At 65.3% G+C, this 19,801-nt stretch overlaps 1 protein-coding gene across 5 annotated transcripts; it reads right to left on the bottom strand.

Moving 5' to 3' along the window:
* Window positions 1-198: 198 nt before the first annotated feature.
* Window positions 199-19,351, bottom strand: ZNF687 (zinc finger protein 687). 5 transcript variants are annotated; one of them, XM_084500693.1, is made up of 9 exons: window positions 19,259-19,351; window positions 8,583-10,849; window positions 6,405-6,583; window positions 5,721-5,897; window positions 5,320-5,482; window positions 4,563-4,859; window positions 4,110-4,222; window positions 3,586-3,727; window positions 199-3,058 (listed from the first exon to the last, which is right to left on the bottom strand). In XM_084500693.1, the coding sequence occupies exons 2-9, from the start codon at window positions 10,827-10,829 to the stop codon at window positions 2,585-2,587; spliced, it is 3,792 nt and encodes a 1,263-aa protein (XP_084356819.1). In that variant the 5' UTR covers window positions 10,830-10,849; window positions 19,259-19,351; the 3' UTR covers window positions 199-2,584. The 5 variants fall into 5 exon arrangements, with proteins under 5 accessions (XP_084356819.1, XP_084356821.1, XP_084356820.1 ...); XM_084500695.1 differs by lacking the exon at window positions 19,259-19,351 and adding an exon at window positions 18,326-18,508; XM_084500694.1 differs by lacking the exon at window positions 19,259-19,351 and adding an exon at window positions 13,912-13,998.
* Window positions 19,352-19,801: the final 450 nt, after the last annotated feature.

Raw genomic sequence — 19,801 nt, forward strand, 5'->3', positions numbered from 1 at the left:
TTCCCCCCCCCAGTTTGGGGGCTGCTGGGGTGGAAGGGGGGGGCTCAGGGCAGCCCAAGGCCCCTCAGGGGAGGCAGGCGGGGGCGGGGGGGACCCCACTGCGGGGCCCGACCACTGCTGGCCGCAGCGGGCAGGAGAGCAGTGGGCAGCCACTGGAGCCCTTCTGGGGCCACGTAAGTAACACAGGCACAGCAGGGGTTAAACCACTAAAAGTTTAATTGCGTTATTACTACAAGAATAAAGGATACCTGAGAGCCTCTTGCAGTGCCCGTAGTTTTAATGTAGCATAATCAGGTCACAACCCCTAAAAACAAGTGTACAGACGCCCCCCGCCCCCACGCTTTAACAGAAGTTGATCTAAAGGCACTGAAGTGCGTGAAAACCAAGAGATTACAAAGCAATTTGTTTTGTTTCCTTCCTCTAAAACTCGTAGAAACTTTAGGTTCTTCTCTATTATTAAACATCATTTACACGTTCACAGCCCCACGTGCTACAGCTGAGAGGGGTCGGGGAGACGACGATGGAGGAAACGACGACGTGGTCGATGGGGTTGGGGAGGCAAAGAGCCCCCCTGCCAGGAGGGGGGACTGGCCTGGGGGCTGTGGGAACTGCTAATTTATTTTCTCTTTTATTTTTAAAAAGCCCCCCCCCTTCTGTGTGTGCCGTTCAGTTGAATCCACCTGCAGCAAGGGGGAGGATTAACCCCCTCCTTGCACCTGAAACAACAAAACAAAACAAAACAACAACAACAAAAAAAAACACCAGAAACCAACCCCAGCAAACCATCTTTCCCCACCCCAGAACATAAAAAATAAAAACTAAAAAAAAAAAAAAAAGCAACCCAAATCACAACAGTAGTTTTTTGTCACTTTTAGTGTATGATACAACTTTACACAGCGTGTTAGATGTTATTCACAAGGAAATAAGGAGCCCAAAGTTAAGTTACTGAAATAATTACTCACACAAACACCCTACCCCAAGCACAGGCGCTAAACAAACAGAACAAGTAGGAAGTCTCTTTTCTGGCTGTTTTTCTCCTTCCCCGAAGGTCACAGGGCGGGGAGGGGGGGGGAGATGCAGCGGCAGCCCCGCACAGGTGAGCCCCCACCACTCCGTTCAGCCGGGCTGCACTGCGGGGCCAGGCTCCCGCACACACTGGACGTGGTTCCCTGCGGCCTCTGGGGAGCTCGGCCACGCCAGGAGCTGCGGGCGTTGTGTGGAAGAGGAGCAGCGAACACGGCTGAGCCCCCGCTGCGGGCCAGGCAGTAGCAAAGCCCTGGGTGCTGGGATGGCAGCACCGGGTGATGGCGTCGCCCCTTGGAAAAGCCAGGCAAAAGCTTTCCCCATCAGCGCGGTGGCAGCAGCTTCCCCTCCTCGGCCCCTTGGCCTGGCAAGCAGCTGCTGCCAGCCCAGATCCAGGATGGGGCCCAGGGAGAGCCCCGAAACCTCCCCAGGCTCCGAGGAACAGACTCGGTGCAGCGCTGCTGGGGTGGCCCACGCCACCAGGGCTTGCTCTGAGCTTGTCGAGAGGCTTCTGTTTGCTTGTTTCCCAGTGCTGACTCCTCCCCGTGAAAGGCCACAGGCTGGGGCCTCGTGCAGCCGTCCCTTGGTGCAAAACCAGCACACTGACGCCAGCGCCGCCTCGAGTTAGTGCAAGCGATGGCAAAGAGCAACCTCGCGGGTGAGCAGCGCCGGGACTGAGCCACGGAGGGGCCCGGGCAGCAGCAGCATCTCTGCGGAAACGGAGAGCGGCCACCAGTCTGGAATCGGCCTCTCCCAGCAAGATACAAAATAAGCAACATAGAAAAGGGAAAGGAAAACAAAAAAAAAAGGTGGATCCTGCTGTGATGTCACTGTCAGCACAGACAGCTCTGCCTGGCGGTGGAGACATCTTCCCCTGGTCCCCAGGTCCTGCCCTGCTCCAGCCCTCCCAGAGGAGCAGCAAACCCCAACACGGCCGCTCCCAGCACAGCTGACCGCAGCTGAGGCTGGTTCTTGGGATGTGGGAGAGGTTCCTGGGAAAGAGGCAAAAAGAAGAAAGCCACTGAGCTGCAGCACAAGGTCCAGGCGGTGTGAAAGCCGAGGTCAGAAGAGGCAGCGACACTGGCCCAGGGTGGGGAGATGTCGTTCCCTGTCCTCGTCCCTGGGCGAGGGAGGCCACTGTCCCTCCGCACAGATGCGACCAGCTGTGGGGCAGCTGTGGCCCCGTGTGACAACAGAGCAGCAAACAGACCGTTTGGTTTCCCCCGAGGCAGGGTGGCCGGCGTGGGCTCTGCCCCTCATCTGCTGTACAATAAGGCAGCCAAAATTCTGCCTTCGCCCTGCTCTCGCCCACAGAGCAGGGGTGGGCGAACACTCAGCCTCGCAGGGCCGTGGCCGAGCAGATTCCGTGTGCAGGGCACACAGAGTCGGGCCGGAGCGCACCAGCCAGCTCACATCTCTTCACAGCTCCTTCACGCGGCCCTGCCTCAAAACGCTGCCCAGGAGGAGGGAGGAAGGTGGCACCCAGGTGGGCTTCCAGCAGCCTCCTCGCAAACTGCTCTGTGCTGATTATATACACGTCTCATACCCCTCCACCGGGGCCCTAGTTTTCAGGGCTTGCGTTCTGCCTCGCACGGATGAAGGCCATGCCGTGGGTGCGGAAGTGCGTCTTGAGGTTCAGCTGGCTGTCAAAGCAGCGGCCGCACACCTTGCAGGACAGCTTGCCGTCGGCCATGTGCTGGGCACCTCCTTCAAGGGGGCTGCGGGGCCCCGGCTCCTCCATCTCGCCCGCTCCCTTCTTCTTCTTGTGGGTGATGAAGCGGTGGCGGTTGAGGGAGACCTGGGAGGTGAAGCAGAGCCCGCACTCCCGGCACTGGTGGGAGCTCTCGTCAGTCCGGTGCTGGGGAATGTGTTCCTGGAAGTCGGCCGAGCTGCTGGCAAGGTAGCCGCACTTGCGGCAGCGGAAGGGAGCCTTGCGGTCGCCCTTGGGGTTTTTGGAGGGAGGCGTGGTGCTGTCAGGCTCCTCACTGCACGAGTCGCCCTCGTCTGAGGACAGCTTCCTCTTCCGGCTGGACACCTGGGACAAAGGTTGGGTTTTGTGGGTGCCTGGCCCGAGCAGCTCCCAGCAGAGCCCCAACCTGCTCAGTAATTCCCCAACGGGCTCCAGGTATCTGCTCAGGTAAAGGCTGAATGGGGGCAGTGACTCCACCGCTCTTGGCTGGCCCCAGGAGCTGCACCCCCGCTGGTAACCCCGGCCAAGGGGATCCCACAAACTGCCTCTGAGTCGCTCTGACCCCTCACGCCAAGTGCCTTCACCCCACGCAGCCTGGGACTGCTCCCAAGCAAGCTCTGAGTTCTCCCAGCACACAGCAAGAGGCTGAGGCAGCCAAGTTCAGTCCCTGCCATGCTGGCAGAGACAGGAGCTAAACAAACCGTGCCACGATGCGGCAGCCACTGGGCCTCACGGCGGGAGGGAGCTGCCAGCCCCAGGCACCGCGGGACGCGTGGAGGCACGAGTGACCAGGATCAGGGCTTGCGGAGCTGCCTTCAGCCCTATCTGAAAACTCTGCAAGGCCCCTGCGAGCACCCCCAGCGACCTCGTACCTGCGTAGTGCCAGTCCCTATCCGGGCGATGACGACCTCCTGGCTCTTTGTCTGGTCGGTCACCTTGATCCCATGTCGCACCTGGATGTGCTTCTCCAGGATGAGCCGGCTACTGAAGGTCCGCTTGCCCTCTGTGCAGTACCTGCGGGGCCAGAGCAGGGCGGCACTGAGGCGATGCTCTGCAGCGAGGAGCCGAGCCCCAGCCCTGCTTCAGCATGACTGCGCACGTGTTGAGCCCTGGCTGCCCTAGGAAAGCTGGATCCAGCATCCTGACCCCCCCAATTTACTGCTCTAACTGAAAATATTCTCACCTGCTTTCCTCTACAGGGTATAAAACTCAGTAAAACTCAATCCCTCCCTCAGTAACTTCTTTCCATCTGACTTCCAAGACCCTTGTTAAACCCCCATCATGCTTCAACCATCTGCAACTTTATCCTCCCCACAACAGCCTGACAGGGAAACCACTCGCCCCTTTGGAACCAGACTCCCCTGTTTCAGCCCAACCCAGAAGGTGCTGTGGGTACCTGCAGGGATAGACGCGCTTGATCCCTTCGTGATTCACGCGCACGTGTCTCCGGAGGCTGGGAGCAGAGCAGAAGGAACGCTCACACAGGTGGCACGGGAACTTCTTCACCGACTGTAAGAAAGAAAGAGGCGGGTGGGTCCCACACCGGGAGCTGAGACCAGAGTCAGGCTCTCCAGCTGTGCAGAGAAGCCAGATGTGGGGCCTCAGCACTGCCTCCGATCTCTCCTTTCCCATCCCACGGCTGCACATTGGGGAACCAAGTATCTGCTCTCTGCTGTTCACCGTAACAGGTAACAGCTCCCCGAAGCCTCAGCGAGCAGGCAGGCTCCTGACCAGGTCTGTACGGGAGGAGAAGCACTGCCTGCACCGAGGCAGGGAATGCTCCGGGCCCAGCACGGAGCCTGGGTGCCCTGCCCTCTGGCAGAGCTGGAGCCCCTGGCCTCCTCCTCACCTTGCCGTGATCCTTCTTCATGTGGGAGACATATTCGTCACGCTCTGGGAACCAGGAGTGGCAAACCCCGCACGTCCACCCGCTGCCCTTCGACTTGTTGACTGTCTTGCGCTGGAAGCGGCTCCGCTTTGTCTTGCGCAGCTCTGGTGAGCTGGGAGGCTCATCCTCCTCCGTGGAGGAGGATGACTCCTCCGAAATCTTGGACACGGGGGTTTCGACAGGTTCCTGCTTTGGTGTGAGCAGGACAGCCGCCTTCTTTGCCAGGTCGTCCTTGGGTTTTTGGGGCTGATGAGTGTTCTGGAAAGCAAAGACAAGAGTGTTGGCAGCTGACCGGGGCCAGGATTTTCCTCCAGCACTGCAGGAAACCCTGCAGTGGCCTCCAGGCCTCCCTCTGCAGATGGACCATCAGCCTCGGGGCAGGAGGGGAGACACCAGGCCTTGCTGTGATGGGGATGAGCTGACAGCCATAATCCAGCCCCAGGACACCCCTGTAAAAGTATTTACCAAATACCAATATCCTGATCAGGGTGTGGGAACACAGCGCATCGGGGACTTTGTCCCCCTGGGGACACTCAGGCATGGGCACAGCTCCACAGCTCTGAGGGACAGTGAGCACGCAGCCGATGCGGGGCCGTCTCCTCCTTCCACCCCAGTGTGGGGCTGAGGGATTCCCCTCGGGTCTGAAGCATCGCGGTCATGAGGGGTGAAAGAGGGCAGTGGAGAGGCACCAGGAGGCTGAGCCTGGCCACGGCGTTACCTTGAGGTGCTCCAGCATGGTGCGCTTCTGGGCAAAGAGCAGCGGGCAGTCCGGGCACTTGAAGACGCTGACCCGCTGGTTGAGCAAATGCTGGTCGAAGTGGGAGGAGAGCAGGGGCTTGTGGGTGAAGACCGTGTCGCACATCGCACACTTGTAAATCATTCTGCCGGAGGAAAAGGCCACTGTCAGCACAGCCCAGGGTCACGAGAACCGTGGAGGATGCCCCTGGGCAGGAGGGCCGGGAGCAGCCCTGGGAGTAGCCCGGCCCACACCAAGCGATGGGAAGGTAAAATGGGGGGGTCCCAGCTCTCTGCACTGGTGCTGAGCGCTTCCCCCAGCCGCCCACCCACCGGGAGTGCTCCCGGTTCTCCCAGCCCGGGGGCCGGCTCGAAGGAACTTACTTGGACTGCTGGTTGCTGAAGCCGGGGTGCTGCGTGTAAACGTGCGCGTGGGCGCTGGGGGCTGACTTGAACGCCATGGGACAGATGGGGCACTTGTGGAACACCTCGCAGTGGGAGGTCTGGATGTGGGACTTGATGGAGTTGACCCCGCCGAACACCACAGCGCAGCTGGGACATCTGCAGAGCGGAGGAGAGCGTGAGGCAGGGGACGGGCGGCGCGGGGGGTTCAGCCAGCCACCGACACCAGCGCACGCCGAGGCACAGACGAGCAGCAAGGAGCCCACGGATGCTGCAGGGGCAGCTCGCCCCTCCCTGCCTGCAGGCAGCACTTGGCAGGAGCCCCCAAGCCCCAAGAGCCACCAGGACCCCACCAGTTCTAGGCATCCAGCCCTGCCCACTGCTCATCAGGAAGAGCCCCTGGGGGTCCGACGCTGCCAGCTCTGGCTGAGGTCAGAACCGTGGCCAGGAGGAAAATTCCCCTGGGGTTAGAGGGGAGGAGAGCCAAAGAAGGGAGCGAAGCGAGAATTTCATCCTCAGCCCCGCACCCAGCACCAGGGGAAGGGGGGGGGTGGGTTCCTGCCCCACCTGCTGCCCAGAAACCTGCCCGAGAAGGGCCCCTGCCCGCCCTGGGACCCCCCGGTCCCCTCGGCCCCAGCAGAAGCCTGGCAGGAGGCAGAGCCCTACCTGTAGCCCACCCTCCGGGAGAAGTGCAGGCAGGCCTCCTTCAGGTGGGTCTCGAAGTTGGCGAGGAGGAAATTCCCCCCGCACTCGGGGCAGACGTGGGGGGGGCGGTTTTTGTGCATCCTCTGGTGGGCGTTGAAGCTGCAGCGGTTGGACATGATCATGGGGCACGTCGTGCAGACCTGCGGGACAAGGGCACAGAGCTGCAGCCCGGCGCGCGCCGCGCGGGCAGGGACTTTTCAGCCCTTTCTTTGTGCTGCTGGGGGAAAGAAAGTGTGGGGAGCAGGCAGCTCGTGCGCAGGGCTCTTTTAGGAGACGATCTGCTTGTGCCAGCTCGCTGGGTGACTGCTGAGCGTGTTCCCCGCGCTCAGATGCCTTTTCCAGGCTTCTCATGGCAGATGGATCCCAGCTGCACCGTGCTGAGGGTAGCCTGGCACCAGCCACTTTGCCAGGAGGGAGCGGGGGCTCATTCAAACCAGCTTCCAAACCCATTTCACAGCCACCTCCACCTCCACACCAGGGCACAGCCACGAGGACGTTGAGGGGAGGCTGGCAAGGGCTCAGGGAAACAGGACGGAGCCTCCAGTGGAAGGAGCTGCCCTGAAAGACGCGATAACCAGAGCAAAGGTGGGGGGAGGAAGGAGAGGAGCAGGTCCATAACCACGGCAGGGTTTTTATAGCCAAGGACAAAGGCTGAGCCAGCAGGAGCAGCCAGCCCTGCCCACACAAGTGCTGCGCCTGGAGGGAGGGAGATGGGAAAGGCTGGGCCCCAGTCCTGCGGCCGCCCTCGGGTCTGAGCAGGGTCTGCATTGAGGGGCAAGGACGGCGCAGGAACCGCTGAGGAGGCTGCTGGAAGGGAGAAGCCGCCTGCAAGGAGCCCAGGCATCCACCCCACCGCTCCCTGAGAGCTGCCCCATGCTTGGAACATGCCCAGAACCCAGAACAGGGACGGCACAAGTGCAGGCTGAGCTGGCTGCTGCAGGCAAACACCACCCAGGGCCAGCCCCTGCTGCCTCTCCTGCCTCGGGCTGGGATAAAGGAGAAGGAGAAGGTCCCTGCCCCCAGCAGGGATCTCTGTGCCCTCTCACTGCTTCTGCCGCAGCCCCGGAGATCCAGAGCACGTCCTGGCATCGCTGCATCCCACACAGCTCAACCCCTCTGCCGACAGCAGGGTTAGGAGAGGGGACGGGAATAGGAAATCCTCCCTGTTGAGAGGATGCTTCCTGTGCCCCAGAAATGCTTTACGGCCCCCCAGCTGCCTGCAGACGGGACGTGAGGCTCTGGCAGCAAAACAGGCACACGGGCACGTGAGCCTTGGTGACCTTCATGCAGAAAGCAGAGCTCCAGATCAGCAGGGCCGCGGCCAAACAGCGCCTCGGCTGCAGCAGCAGCGCTTCAAAGCAATCAGAGGCACCAGGAAACAACAAATTCCTCCCGTGCAGAGGAAGCTGGCGGACAGAAGGGAAGGTGAGGAGGAGCGGGGTGCTGTCCTGCCCGGGTGGGACTGCATTTGCCCCTCTGGGGGCCTGCGCGCTCTGCCTGCCTTTCAGAGGTCACCTCTCAGTCCTGCATTTGCTGGGTGCTGCCTGCCCAACAAACCAGGATGTCTTGGCAACAACAGGAAGCGCGCACAGCTCAAGGTTAGCTCTCGAAGCCGGATTAAAAACAGACTCCCTGCTTTCCCCAGACTCTGTTTGTGCTTCAGGCCAGCAGAAAGAGGAAGCAGCGGGGCCACGGCTGCAACGTGGCTGCTCAGGGGCTGCCTGGCAGGCCAAGCACTGCTCTGCCCCCCGCACCTCCTGCCAAAACCCCCCCCGATTCTGGGCAGGGACTAGATCCTGGCTCTCACCTTTTCCTTCCTGCGTGGTTCTCACAGCGGGCACACAGGGACAGAGCTGCTCAGATGGCACCTGGAGAGCCCTGCCCTGCTGCCCTCCCACAGAGTGCCCCCACGGCCAGCACGGGGGCTGCCGCTCACCCGCCTCCTCCTGCAGCTCGCTGCCAGCTCTGCCCAGCAGGCATCCGCAAGGCAGGCCGGCGAACGCGGGCACAAGAAACGCGTTTGCCCCAAGAGCTGCCCCACGGAGCCCCCCAGCGACCTGGCGGCTTCTCCAGCTGCTGCTCCCCTCACACGAGCCACCCCCGCGCCGCATGCCAGGAGGGCCCCTCACAGCCACGTACCGTGCTGCTGGTCGTCCCCGTGGTCACCGTCTGCTGGAAATGTGCGGCCAGCCCGGCCTTGTCTTTGCACTGCTCTTTGCACTCCAGGCACCTGAAGCAGCTGTAGTTGGTCTGCTCCAAGCCACTGCTCAGAGGCAGGATGGGGAGCTCCGGAGCCCCGTTGGCCGCGGCCAAGGCGTCCTGAGCCACGCCGGCCACTTTGCCGGCAGGGAAGGAGGCGACCGAGACCAGGGGGGTGATGTCCGGCTGCCCGATCATCTGATCCAAAGCGATGGGCCTCATCACCAGGTGGGAGCACTGCATCACCAGCCCTTTGTCCTTGTGCTCCCGGGCGTGCAGGAGCAGACTGCACTTGTTGAAGAAGACGAGGCGCTTGGTGCAGTGGTTGCAGGTCACCTCGATGCGCATGCTTCGCCGGTCGTAGTGGCGAGCCAGGCTCTTCTCCAGGGCGAAGGAGTCCCCGCACTCCAGGCAGCGGTAACCGAACGGAGGCAGCGAGAGGCTCGCATCGGCTGGGGGGTTCAGGTTGGGCTTGTAGGTTGGCAAGAGGTTTTTGCTGTTGAGAATCTTGTTGAAGGCTTCCACGAGGCTGGACTGGCTCCTGGAGATGACCGTGCCCGCGATGGTGGGGGAAGGTTTCTGCGGCTGCACCATCACCACCGTGGTGCCGTTGACCTTCTGGTTGGCCGTGGTGGTGATGGTGGTGGTCTGCGTCACGGTGCTGACGTTGGTCCGCGTGTCGGCTTTGGGCAGGGTCTGAGGCACCAGGTTGATGATGTTCTTGGCCACGGCTTTGCCCGTCTTGGACGGCAGCACCACGGATTTCTGCTGGGCGACGCTGGCAGCGATCAGCATGGCGCTGCTGGCGTTCTGGATGGTGGAGACCGGCAGGACGGTGCCTTTGATCTTGGTGCCGTTGCCAAGCTGGACGCTGACAATTTTTGGCCCCTCGATGGTTTTCAAGGGGCTGGAGAGATCCATCTTCTCCTTGGGCACCTCCAGCACGATCCCGTCCTCTTTCTCTGCCGAACCCGAAAAGCTGAGACCCTCAAGAGAGGGCTCCTGAGAGCTCTGCTCGGCCGCCCCCTTGGTGGAGCCTGGCTCTGAGTCCGATGAGACCCTGGTCACCGTCCTGGTGATGCTGCCACATGACGTTTTGATGGTTTTAATCCGCACTTTCAGGGGCCGCGAGGAATTGGAAGAAGGGGAATCGTTGTTGTTGTCGTCTTCTTCCTCCTCTTCCTCAGCACTAGACATACTCTGTGGGCTTCCCATCGACTTCTCCAGAGCCTCCTGCTCTTCCTTGAGGGCGATGTCATCCAGCTGCTTCGGAGAAGGGGGCAGTCTGGGGCTCTGCACCACGGGGGACGAAGGCTTGAAGAACGGCTCCCGGGGGCTGGTGGGCGAGCGCTTCACTTCGGGGAGGTTGCTGGTGCTGCTGTCCAGGTTTGGGTCGGAACCGGGCCACGAAGCGATGGGAGAATCACCTGTGGAGTAGCGAACAGTGACCGACTTCAAGTGCTCCAAGGGACTGTCACCCAGGGCTGCGGCCAAACCCTTTGGGCTGGCTTCGCGGCCCACCTCCTCTGAGTCAGACTCCTCTTTTTTGATGCAGGGAACGGTAGGAGGGGACCCGTTTGCTCCCCCTGCCTGGCTGGTTTCAAAGGGCTGCGGGAAAGCCGGGGGCAGGTTCTCCGCGCTCTCTCCCATGGGCTCCTTGCAGTCCAGCGATGGGGTGGGCGACGGGGAGAGGGAGGGCACGGCCAGGGACTTCTCCTTGGGCTTGCACTCTCGAGGTCTGTCGATCAGGTTGGCAGCGTTGTCTTCGTTGGGATCGGGACTGAAATGGGAGAAGATATCCAGCGGTTTGGGACCTTTCTCTTTCACCCAGCACTCCCCATTGGAGGATGCCACAGCTTCCACGGACCTGGAGCTGGGGGACCTGGGCATCTCGGTGGCCCCGAAGCCGTTCTGCAGCAAGCGGGGCCCGATGACGTGCCCGTCTTTACTGCGCCCATCCAGGGCATCGAGCTGCTCGGGGCACACGGTGTTCTTCACGATCACGCTGACCGCGGTGATGTCCGTGTGGGGCAGGACGTGGTCGGGGGGCCCCGGCTCCCCAGGGACCTGCTTGATGTGAGCGTCGGCCTCCTCATGGCCGGAGTGAATGGCCTCGTTCGTGTCGATGTCAGGAATGTCAAAAGCTGCCAGAAGGTCGTCAAAATCTGGAGTTTTCATGTCACCCATGGTGGGGACTACGGCAGAGTCTGGAAGAGAGGGAGGAGAGGAGCATTAGCACCACGACCCCAGCACGCAGACGAAGCCAGCAGCGCGCCCGCGTGCCGTGACCCCACTCGTGTGGGGCTCTCCCAAGCACCACGAGCTCACCAGGCGGCAGCGAGCCCCTGCTCTGCGCCAACCCCCTGCCAAACAAGGCTGGGAACCTGCTCCTTCCCGGCTTACCCCGCACCAGCCACAAAATCCCCGTGCCTCCTTCCCTTTGAACCCCAGCCCTGAAGCCCGGGGGCGAATCACGGCACTTCTCTGCCTTTCCTGCTTTGTCTGCTTGGCATCTTTTGATCCCCAGCCCGGAGGACAGAGTTCAAAGGATCCCAGCGTCCTGGGAGAGGCTGAGCACCAGGGAGGCCGACTGGCAGAGGCAGCGCTGCCCCGGGGCCAGAGCCGTCCATCCGGGCTCGTGGTGAATCAGCGCACGGGGCTGGCACCGGGCTGGTCCTCGCCCACGGCAGCGAGGCCTCCCCAGGGCTGCGAGGCTGGGCAGGAGGAGGGCAGGACGAGGGCAGAAGGCCTCCAACACCGGCGGCTGGGGAGCCGAGGACGAAGAGGAGGAGGCTGAGAGGAGCCGTGGAGACAGGATTCCAAACATGGCTGCAGCAGAGACAAAGGGAATAATGTTCCTCCTGCCCTCGGGGGCCGGGTAAGAAATCCCAGGATTAAACTGCAGGCAAGGGATGTGGCTTAGCCAGGAAGGGCTCTGACTGACAGGGATAACCCTGCTGCTGACGGGACGGGGCTGAGGATGCTCCTGGGGATGGCACCGCCCCCAGGGGCAGCCGGTTACCCCCAACCATCAGTCAGCAGAGCAAAAAACAAAAAAAAACAAAAACAAACCCTTCAGCTCAAAGGCTGGAGGAGGTATGAGCAAACACGGCCACCACAGCCAACTCCTGCCAGCCCGCGGGGTCCCGCCGCGATCGTCTCAGCAGAGCGGCCACGGCACCCTCCCGGCGGCTGGCACCAGAGGCGCCTTCAGCTGCCGGATCTTTGGATCGTGGCACCCATCGCCTCGTCCCACGGGCTGCTGCGGAGCCGAGCAGCTCCGAGGCCCCAGGCGTGGACGGCCCCTCAGCACCTCGGCCCCGCAGCAGCGCTAACGAAGCCGCTCTCCTGACGCTCCCTCGTATCGGACCAGGGATGAGCACAAGCTGCAGCTTCCCAGAGCGCCTCCTCTCAGACACGCTCCTGCCCGAGCCTCCTGCCCTGGAGACCACAGCGCCTCGCCCCCAGGGCTTCCCTTCGCCTCGCCGGGGCCGTGACGTGGAGCAGAAGGCGAGGGAGGCTCCAGCTGCCCGCAGGGAGGCTCCTGCTGAGGGCTGCAGCCTGGCAGCGCCGCGTCCCTGGGTGCAAGCATGGTGCCACCGGCCAGGAGAGCGCCTGCGCTGCTGGGGGAAGGAGCGGGCTCGCGTCCTCGCAGGAGCAACTCGGCTTCCATGGCGACCTCCTCCCCAGAGACCCTGCGACACCCACGAGGACCAAACACCCCCACTGCAGCCCCCTCCGTCCTGCAGCGGTTTTCCTCCCCCAGGCCACAGGAGCCCCCACAAGCGTTGTCCTTCAAAACCCCAAGGCCAAGATCCCCCCCTCAGCCCCCTCCCGGCTCTCCTAGCAAAAAGGAGGCAGCAGAGGTGGGCAGGGCCCGGCTCCGTCCCCACCCCTGCCCTGCTGACACGGGGAGTTATTTTGGTAGCTCCAAACACCACTGTTTTCTTAGGCACAAGAACTGTTTTTCAAAGGCAGTGGTGGAAGGGAGGGGTATTTTTAACTGTCCCGCCTGGCCAGAGGCACCTGCCCCCTGGGGAGCAGTGATCGGGGCCGCGCAGGGCCCCGAAACTAAGAAACCAAGGCACGGGAGAGAGGAAGGGGCAAAGATCCAAAGCGGTGCTGGGAAAAGACCCAGAAATCCTCTCCGACCTCAAGAGCTGAGCCCCAGGCTGCACAGCCCGGCTGCCAGCCACACAGCCCAGCCCTGCTCTGAAAGGAGAGCATCTGAAAAGCACAGAAATCCGAAAGTCGCTGCTCACTGCCCCGGCTGCCACCAGAAACACATCACAGCGCACGGGGCACAGGCTCCTTGGGGACACCCGATCCTGTCCCCCCATGAAAACCCCTTCCTTGGGATGCCCTGGGGCAAGCACCTCGCCGAGCCACGCCACCAGCCTCCCCAGCGCTCAGCGGGGCGCTGCGCCGAGCCCCCAGCGCTGTGCCAAAAGCAGCCCCGCTCCCGGGGGGCACGAGAGGCCCCGACACAGGGCAGCCCCCACCCAGCGCTGCCCCACGTCCCGGCGCTGCCCTGGGGCTTTCGCTTTCGGGCAGGTTTCTGCTCAGCCCGCTCACCAAAGCAGCCCGGTGCTGGCAGCGGGGCCACGCTACCGGGGGCAGCCCCGTGTGGGACAGGAGCCGGGGCCCGGCCGGCCCCTCGCTTACCGGGGGCAGCAGGGGCGGGGAGCGGCTCCGGTGGGGCCGCGTCTCGGCCGCTGTCTGGCAGGAAGAGGAAGCCAAGTGGCGAGGCCGTGCCGCGCGGCGCAGCTCCCGGAGAGGCCCCGCGGGCCTGCGGGCGCAGCTTTGGTCCTGGTCAGGGCTCTGCGGCCCGGCCCCGCAGCACCTGGGGCCTCACGGGGCCCAAAAATCCCCCAGAGGGGTCTGCAAACGCCTCCCCTAACGGGGGGAGGTCAGGAACGCAGGGCCTGGGCTGAGCTGCAGGGAGCAGATCCTCGCTGCACCGCCCGGCTGCCAGCAGCCTCGCGGCCGCTCGGAGCTCAGAGGTGGCAGCCACGGACGGGCACTGCCCACCCTGGGGTCGGCCCCGCCAGAGGAAGGCCCAGGCAGGGCCCGAAGGAGCTGACACCAAACTCTCTCGAGCTGCTGCCCACCGGCCCGGCCCCATCCCGCCTGCGATGCAGGCCCTGCGCCAGCCGGGAGCTGCAGGGGCTGGCAGCTGGAATAACAGCACTGGGAGCCACTCGCGCAGCTCCAGGGCTCTTTGCTCATCCCGCCCACCGCTGCAAGAGAAAACCTGAAGATCACAAACCAGAGCTGTCCCCAGCAACCGCGGCTCCTCCAGAAGCAGGGCTCCCTCCTGCCCGGCCAACACCAGGCACGGCTCGCGGGGAGGCGACGCTCGCTGCTCCCCCCTGCCCCAGCCCCTCCTGCCCTCGCCCGCAGCACTGGGGGGGGTCCGAGACCTGCCTTGGGCCCCGAGCCTCATCCGCAGCCCCGCAGCCTCGCCAAGAGGCGGCTCGGCAAGGCAGGAGCACCGGGGGCTTCGCGCTCGTCCCCGCCGCGGGGCTGCCACAAGTTCGCTGCCCCCGAGCCCCCGGGAGCAGCCCCGAGGGGCCCAGACAAAAGCCCGGGGGCCAGGCCCGTGCCAAGGCTCGCTATTTTTACGCTCTTTTTACGGGCTGTTTTTCCTGTTTCCCTCCCTGGCCCTGCCAGGGCTTCCCTTCCCGTCGGCCGGTTGTCGCCGAGCCCAAAGGAGGGACCGAAAGCCCTCCGGCAGCCGGCGGCCGAGCGGAGCCCCCCCCGCCGCCCCCATCCCCGCGCGGGGCCGCGGCCCTGCCTGCGTCCGAGGCCAGCGGGAGCGCGGAGCCGCGGCACCACGTGACGGCAGGATTAGCTTCCGAGGCACGGAGGAAACCTTTGACAAAGCCTGTCCCCGTGCCACCGCTCCCCGGGCCTCGACTGCTGGCCTCCCGCGGGCCGCCGGCACGGGCACAGCCCCGCAGAAAGCGCGTGGCTGCCGGGCTGGCTGCGAGAGAAACGGGAGCGGGCTCACCTGGAGGGCTGCAGCCACGCACGGCCCGGCCCCCGGGGCCCTCCCGGGGCCGTTTGGGAGCCGCTCCCCCGTTGGGAGGCCAGCCCTTTGTGCCGAGCCCACGCCGGGGCCAGCGGCTGCTCCCCAAGAGCCGAACGAGCGCCGGCATCACGGGGCCAATCCCGAGAGCAGCAACTGGCGGCACCCGAGGTGGCTTCTCCCCGCTCCTGTGCCTCCATCCACAGCCCCGACCTGGCGGGGAGGGGGCGGCAGAGCCCCCAGCAGCCCCACCTGGGGTTATTCCAGCAGCAGGCAGCACCCCCCTCTACTCCTTCCCCTTCCCCTTGCCCCCCAGCACCAGCCCCGTGTCCCCCCCCAGCCATCGAAGCCGCTGCCCGGATGCCGTGGGTGAGAGGCGGCGCGGGTAAAAGGAAGGCGCGCTGTGTTTGGGGCTGGAAGGGCAGTTTTGATGAGTTTTGCCTGAGCTGGTGCGAGCAGCGGGGGCTGTGGGCAGGAGCGGCTCCATGTCCATGCTGGGGGCTCCTGCCCACAGCACCCACGGTGGCGCCCCAAAACCAAACCCTGCTGGGAGCGGCCACACAGCGAGCTGGCCCCAGCGCCCCGGCGTGAAGCTGGTGCACAAATGAGGTGAAACCGAGCCGATTCTTTCCAAGCGACGCGGATCCGTGTAATTTTACTGCCCAAGCCGAGCTAAGGCCAGAGAGCAAACAAGATCTCCGAGATGAGAGATTCGGCCCCAGAGGGGACTCAGCCAGGCCTGGGAGGAGGCCACAGATGAGGAAAGAAACGGAGGTTAGCGCCGAGAAGGGCTCCTGCCCACCAGCAGCCTTTACCTTGGGGATCTGGGGACACGGGGTCCCATCTCCCACGGCCCCTTTCCCGCTCCCCCAGGGCACAGGAGGTGCACAAGCAGGCAGAGGAAAGCACCGAGGGCAGCGAAGCGGCTGGGGGGCAGAGCAGACGCCGTGACCCAAGGCCGACGGGATTTCCAGATGGGATTTCTCCGTGCCCACCCCGTTCCCTCTCCTTGGCAGGCCCAGGGGCTCTCCTCGCCTCCCGACACCGGGGATTTCTCCCTCGGCCTCCCCATCTCCGGGGATTTCGCCCACCCGGCCCTCCACAGCCAGCCCCGGCTGCGCTCCCGGGGAGGTGACACGGCCGCTGCGCGGGGACTGAGCTTCGGGAGGGCTCCCCGTGGGGGAGAGAAGGGGGAGGGCCAGGGGGGGCTCGGGTTTCCCAGGGAGTGGGTGCTCTGCCCAGCTCTGCGGGCAGGCCCCCCCCGCTGCCAGCCCCACAGGACCAAAAAGGAGCCAGCTCCTCAATGCCAGGGGCAGCCCCGTGCTGCCCGCAGCCCCCGCCCGGCCTCGCAGACAACGGTCTCTTTAAGGCTCTCCGAGGGTTTAATGATTAATTTACCCCCGAGAGGCCACGGAGGGGCTCGCTGTGCCCAGGCAGCCCCCGCTCCCCCTCCTCACCCCTCCCGGATCGCCCCGCAGGGCAGCGCATTGCCCACAGCCCTCGGCGTGGCTCAGCCCCGGCACGTGGCCGGGGTCAGAAGTGGGGGTCTGGGGAGCAAAGAGCCGGGCAGCCCCACCACAGCCCCACCGCAGCCCTGCAGCTGCAAAAAACGCGTGGGTTTTGCACCAGACTCGCTCTGGCCCGGCACCGGCCGTGTTTATGGGAACGCCACGAGCTGGATCCGGGCTGAAGGGCCCGGCGCACCGCGCGAACGGCACCAGCACCCCTGGGAGCTGCGGGGAGCCGCGGGTGCTGCTCTCCTTTTTTTTCCACCCTGCCCGCTGCCTCACGTGCCCCGATCGTCCCTGCTCTGAGCGCTGCAGAATTTCGGGAGGAAGCAAATCCATTTTCTGCCGCCGAGCCATCGGCCATTTCGGGCTCCCCGCGGGGAAGAGCGGCCGCGAGGCACCAGGGGACGCAGCAGGGAGGGCGGCGGCAGCGCCGGCCCAAAGCCTCTTAGCCAGGCCAACTCCCACTCGCCGCGAGCAGGAGGATTTCCAGCGCTGCAGCATCCTCAGCTGCCGGCCTGCCCGCTGCCTCGGGTTTCAGGGAGGCTTTGAGCGAGGAGGCCGAGCTGCTTGGTGGAGGATGGGCTCGAGCAGCTCGTATTTTTAGCCCTGCAGAGGCAGGGCACTCCGTTCCTTCCCAGCGGCGCAGCAGACGAGGGAGGGGCGGCCCCCAGCCGCATGGAAGTGCCATGAGCTGGGTCCGCAGGCAGGGAAGGGGGAAATCCGAGGGGCAATCCGAGGGGGAAATCACGAGGGGCAAACCCAAAATGAGCTGCGAAGGGGTGGGGGGGAGGAGGGCAGCACCCGCGCTGATCCCGCTGCCCAGCCTGCTCCCACCCCCCCCGTTCGGGCAGCAGAGGGGCTGCATCGGAGCTGAGCACGGCCCTGGGCTCTGTGCTGCCCCCGCAGCCCGGGGCAGATCCACCCGAGCAGCCGCGCGCCCGTCCCGCGGAGCAGAGCTGCCACACGGCCCGGCAGAGGCTGGGGGGGATTAAGCTCCCACACGTTTAACAGAATTAAGGCTCCACCATCTGCTAACTTCGGGAAAGAGCAAAACAAACAAGCGGTGGACGAGATCCAGAAACACTGACAATTTGGCCGGCCTGAGAAATGAAGATTTTAAGCACGGGCAGGCGCAGCACCACGAGCCTCTCCCCACGGCCTGCAGGGTGCGAGGGGCGGTCGGCTCGGGGCACAACCACCCCGTGCGGCTCCCGGCATCGCCTCCACCCTCCGCAGGCCACGCTCCCTCTGACGGCGCGATGGGCTCCCAGCACAGCCCTCCACGAGCCAGATTTTGTCAGATCTTCAGAGAACAGACCCACCTCTCTCCATCCTCGCGCATTTCGTGCCGTTTCATCCCACCAACTTTTACAACACGAAGTTTCCAACCCCGGCCAGGACACCCCATTTATTCTAGCGGCATAAATAAAAGCGCCCGGTCGGATGCCAAAAGAAAGGAACACGAAGCCCCCTCGCTGCTGTCACACACCAGAGCCCCGCGCCTGAGCCGTGCACGTTTGCTCGCGTACATTTGCATTTTCTAGTACCCAGCTGCGTGCTCAGGTGCTTTACGGACAGATAACTTCAAGCCCTACGGAACATGTTGCAGGAGGCAATCCCACGTCAGCGGAAGCCGGGATCGCACGACCCAGGAGAACCCACTGAGAGCAGAACCAGCCCAGCACACGAGGCTCAGAGCAGCTCCCCGCGGGCCGGCGAGCCCCGGGCAGCACCGGGAGGGTTTGTTGGCCCCTCGCTGGAGCTCCCCACCCGCCCCCAAGAGCAGCTCAGCCCCGGCGCTTCTGCAAGGCCCTGCAGGCTTCCAGCGCTGCCTGCGGGCAGCTGGGTCCCCCCAGCACGAGCCCCGGGGGAGCCCTCTGGGCCTGCTGCTGCTCCTCACAGCCCAGGGAAGCTCCCGGTGGGACACTCGGTGCCGCAGCAGTGCCCGGCCTCCCCTCCCCTCCCCTCCCACCCCCACCAGCGCAGCCACATGTGGGGCACAGCGCGAGCTCGGGCGCTTTTTTCCCTCCTCAGCCGTCCTAAAAATACGCGCTGGAGGCAGCTGCTCCCACTAACAAGCCGCCCTGCCTAACGCGCTGCTAACACCTGAGCACCCACGCTACCAGGCTTCCTCTGCTCACCCTTCGGGGAAGTCCCCGGGAATTCAATCCGTGACGGGACGATCACCGCGGCCCCCCCGGGCTGCCCGGGGAAATCGGGGACTTTTCAGGGGCAGACGCCGCGAAAACAGCGGGGAAGATGAAGCGAGGGGGTTGGCGACCCCGCGAGGCGCTCCCGCTACCGAACCGCTGCCCCCTCGCGCACGGGACCCAGGAGGCCCCTCGGGAAGCGGCCGGGAGCCAGCAGCCGCCCCCCAAGGCGCCGACACCCCCACAGCGACGCCCCCCGCCCACCCCAGGCCCCCCCGCACCCCCCGGGCCGCCCCCAGCTCCTCTCCGAGCCTCCCGCTGCCGCCCCCCTCCCCGCAGCCGCTGCCCCCAGAGCCCCCCGGCAGCTCCCCGCTGCTCCCGGGCCGCCGGGGGGTGCTCGGAGCCCCCCGCACCCCCCCCCGGCACCACCTCCAGAGGGGAGGCGGGGGGAGCCCGCACAGCCCCCGCCTCACGGGGCCGCCTCGCCCCGAGGAACCGGAGCGAGAAACTCAGCCGGGAGCCGGGCCCAACACAAGGGGCACCGGGGGGGCACCGGGGGGGCACCGGGGGAGGCACCCAGGGGCCTCCCCCGGCCCCAGCCCCTTTGTGCCCCCCCCCCCCCCCCGCACCGGCTGGGAGGCCGCAGGTGCTTCCCCCCCGCACCCCCCCGGGGCCGAGGTGCGGGGAAGGCCCCGGGCGGCCTCACGGGGGGGCCACAGCGGCCCCGAGCCGCCGGCAGCTGAGGGGGGGCCAAGGGGGGGCCGAGGGGAAGCTCCCGGGGAGGGCGGCGACGAGCGGGGCCCGGCCCCGAGCCGCGGCCGGTAACGGCCCGGGGGGGGTGGGGGGGAGCGGCTCCGGGCCCCCCCCGCCCCCCTTCACCTCCCCCCTCCCCGCCCGGCCCCGCCCCGCCCCTCCCGGGCCTACCTGCGGCGGGCCCCGGCTCCCGCCCAGCCCCTCGGCGGCGGCCGCTTCTCCTCAGCCACTTCCTGCTTGGCCCGCGCCCCCCGCCCTGCGCCGCCGGCCGCTCGCGCCCGCCCCCCCGGCGCCGCGCGATTGGCCGCGCCTCCCGTCACTCCCCGCCCCGCGCCCTCCCATTGGTCGGCGCCGCCGTCGCTCGCGGGAGATGGCGGCCGCGCGCACTCGCCATTGGCTGAACGCGGGGCGACTCGGGAAAAGGAGGCCGCCCCCCGCGGGCGCGCCGGTTGGGGGACGGGGCAGCCATTCAAAGCCCGGTTCCGCCCACGCGGCTCGCCTATTGGCGACCGAGGCCGGCGCGCCTGCGGACAGCTTGGACGCCGATTGGCTGGAGGCCGCGTTCGTCAAGCCAGCCCGCCTTCCCTCTCTCGCTATTGGCTAGAGCGCGCTGCCCTTCCAGCAGGGATCCTCGCAGCCATTGGCCACAGGCGTCATCGCTCAGGGCGCCGCCCGCTCGCTGCGTCCCTACTGAACCAGCGGCCTGCCCGTCAC

The sequence above is a fragment of the Aythya ferina genome, assembly GCF_964211825.1.
Source record: "Aythya ferina genome assembly, chromosome: 29".
In the NCBI taxonomy this organism is placed as follows: Eukaryota; Metazoa; Chordata; class Aves; order Anseriformes; family Anatidae; genus Aythya; species Aythya ferina.

Coding starts and splice junctions, on each gene's coding strand:
- ZNF687 (XM_084500693.1), bottom strand. CDS start 10,829: ATGGGTGACATGAAAACTCCAGATTTTGACGACCTTCTGGCAGCTTTT. Junction 4,223..4,562: donor TGAAGAAGGATCACGGCAAG/GTGAGGAGGAGG, acceptor TCTTTCTTACAG/TCGGTGAAGAAGTTCCCGTG. Junction 3,059..3,585: donor TAGGGACTGGCACTACGCAG/GTACGAGGTCGC, acceptor CCTTTGTCCCAG/GTGTCCAGCCGGAAGAGGAA.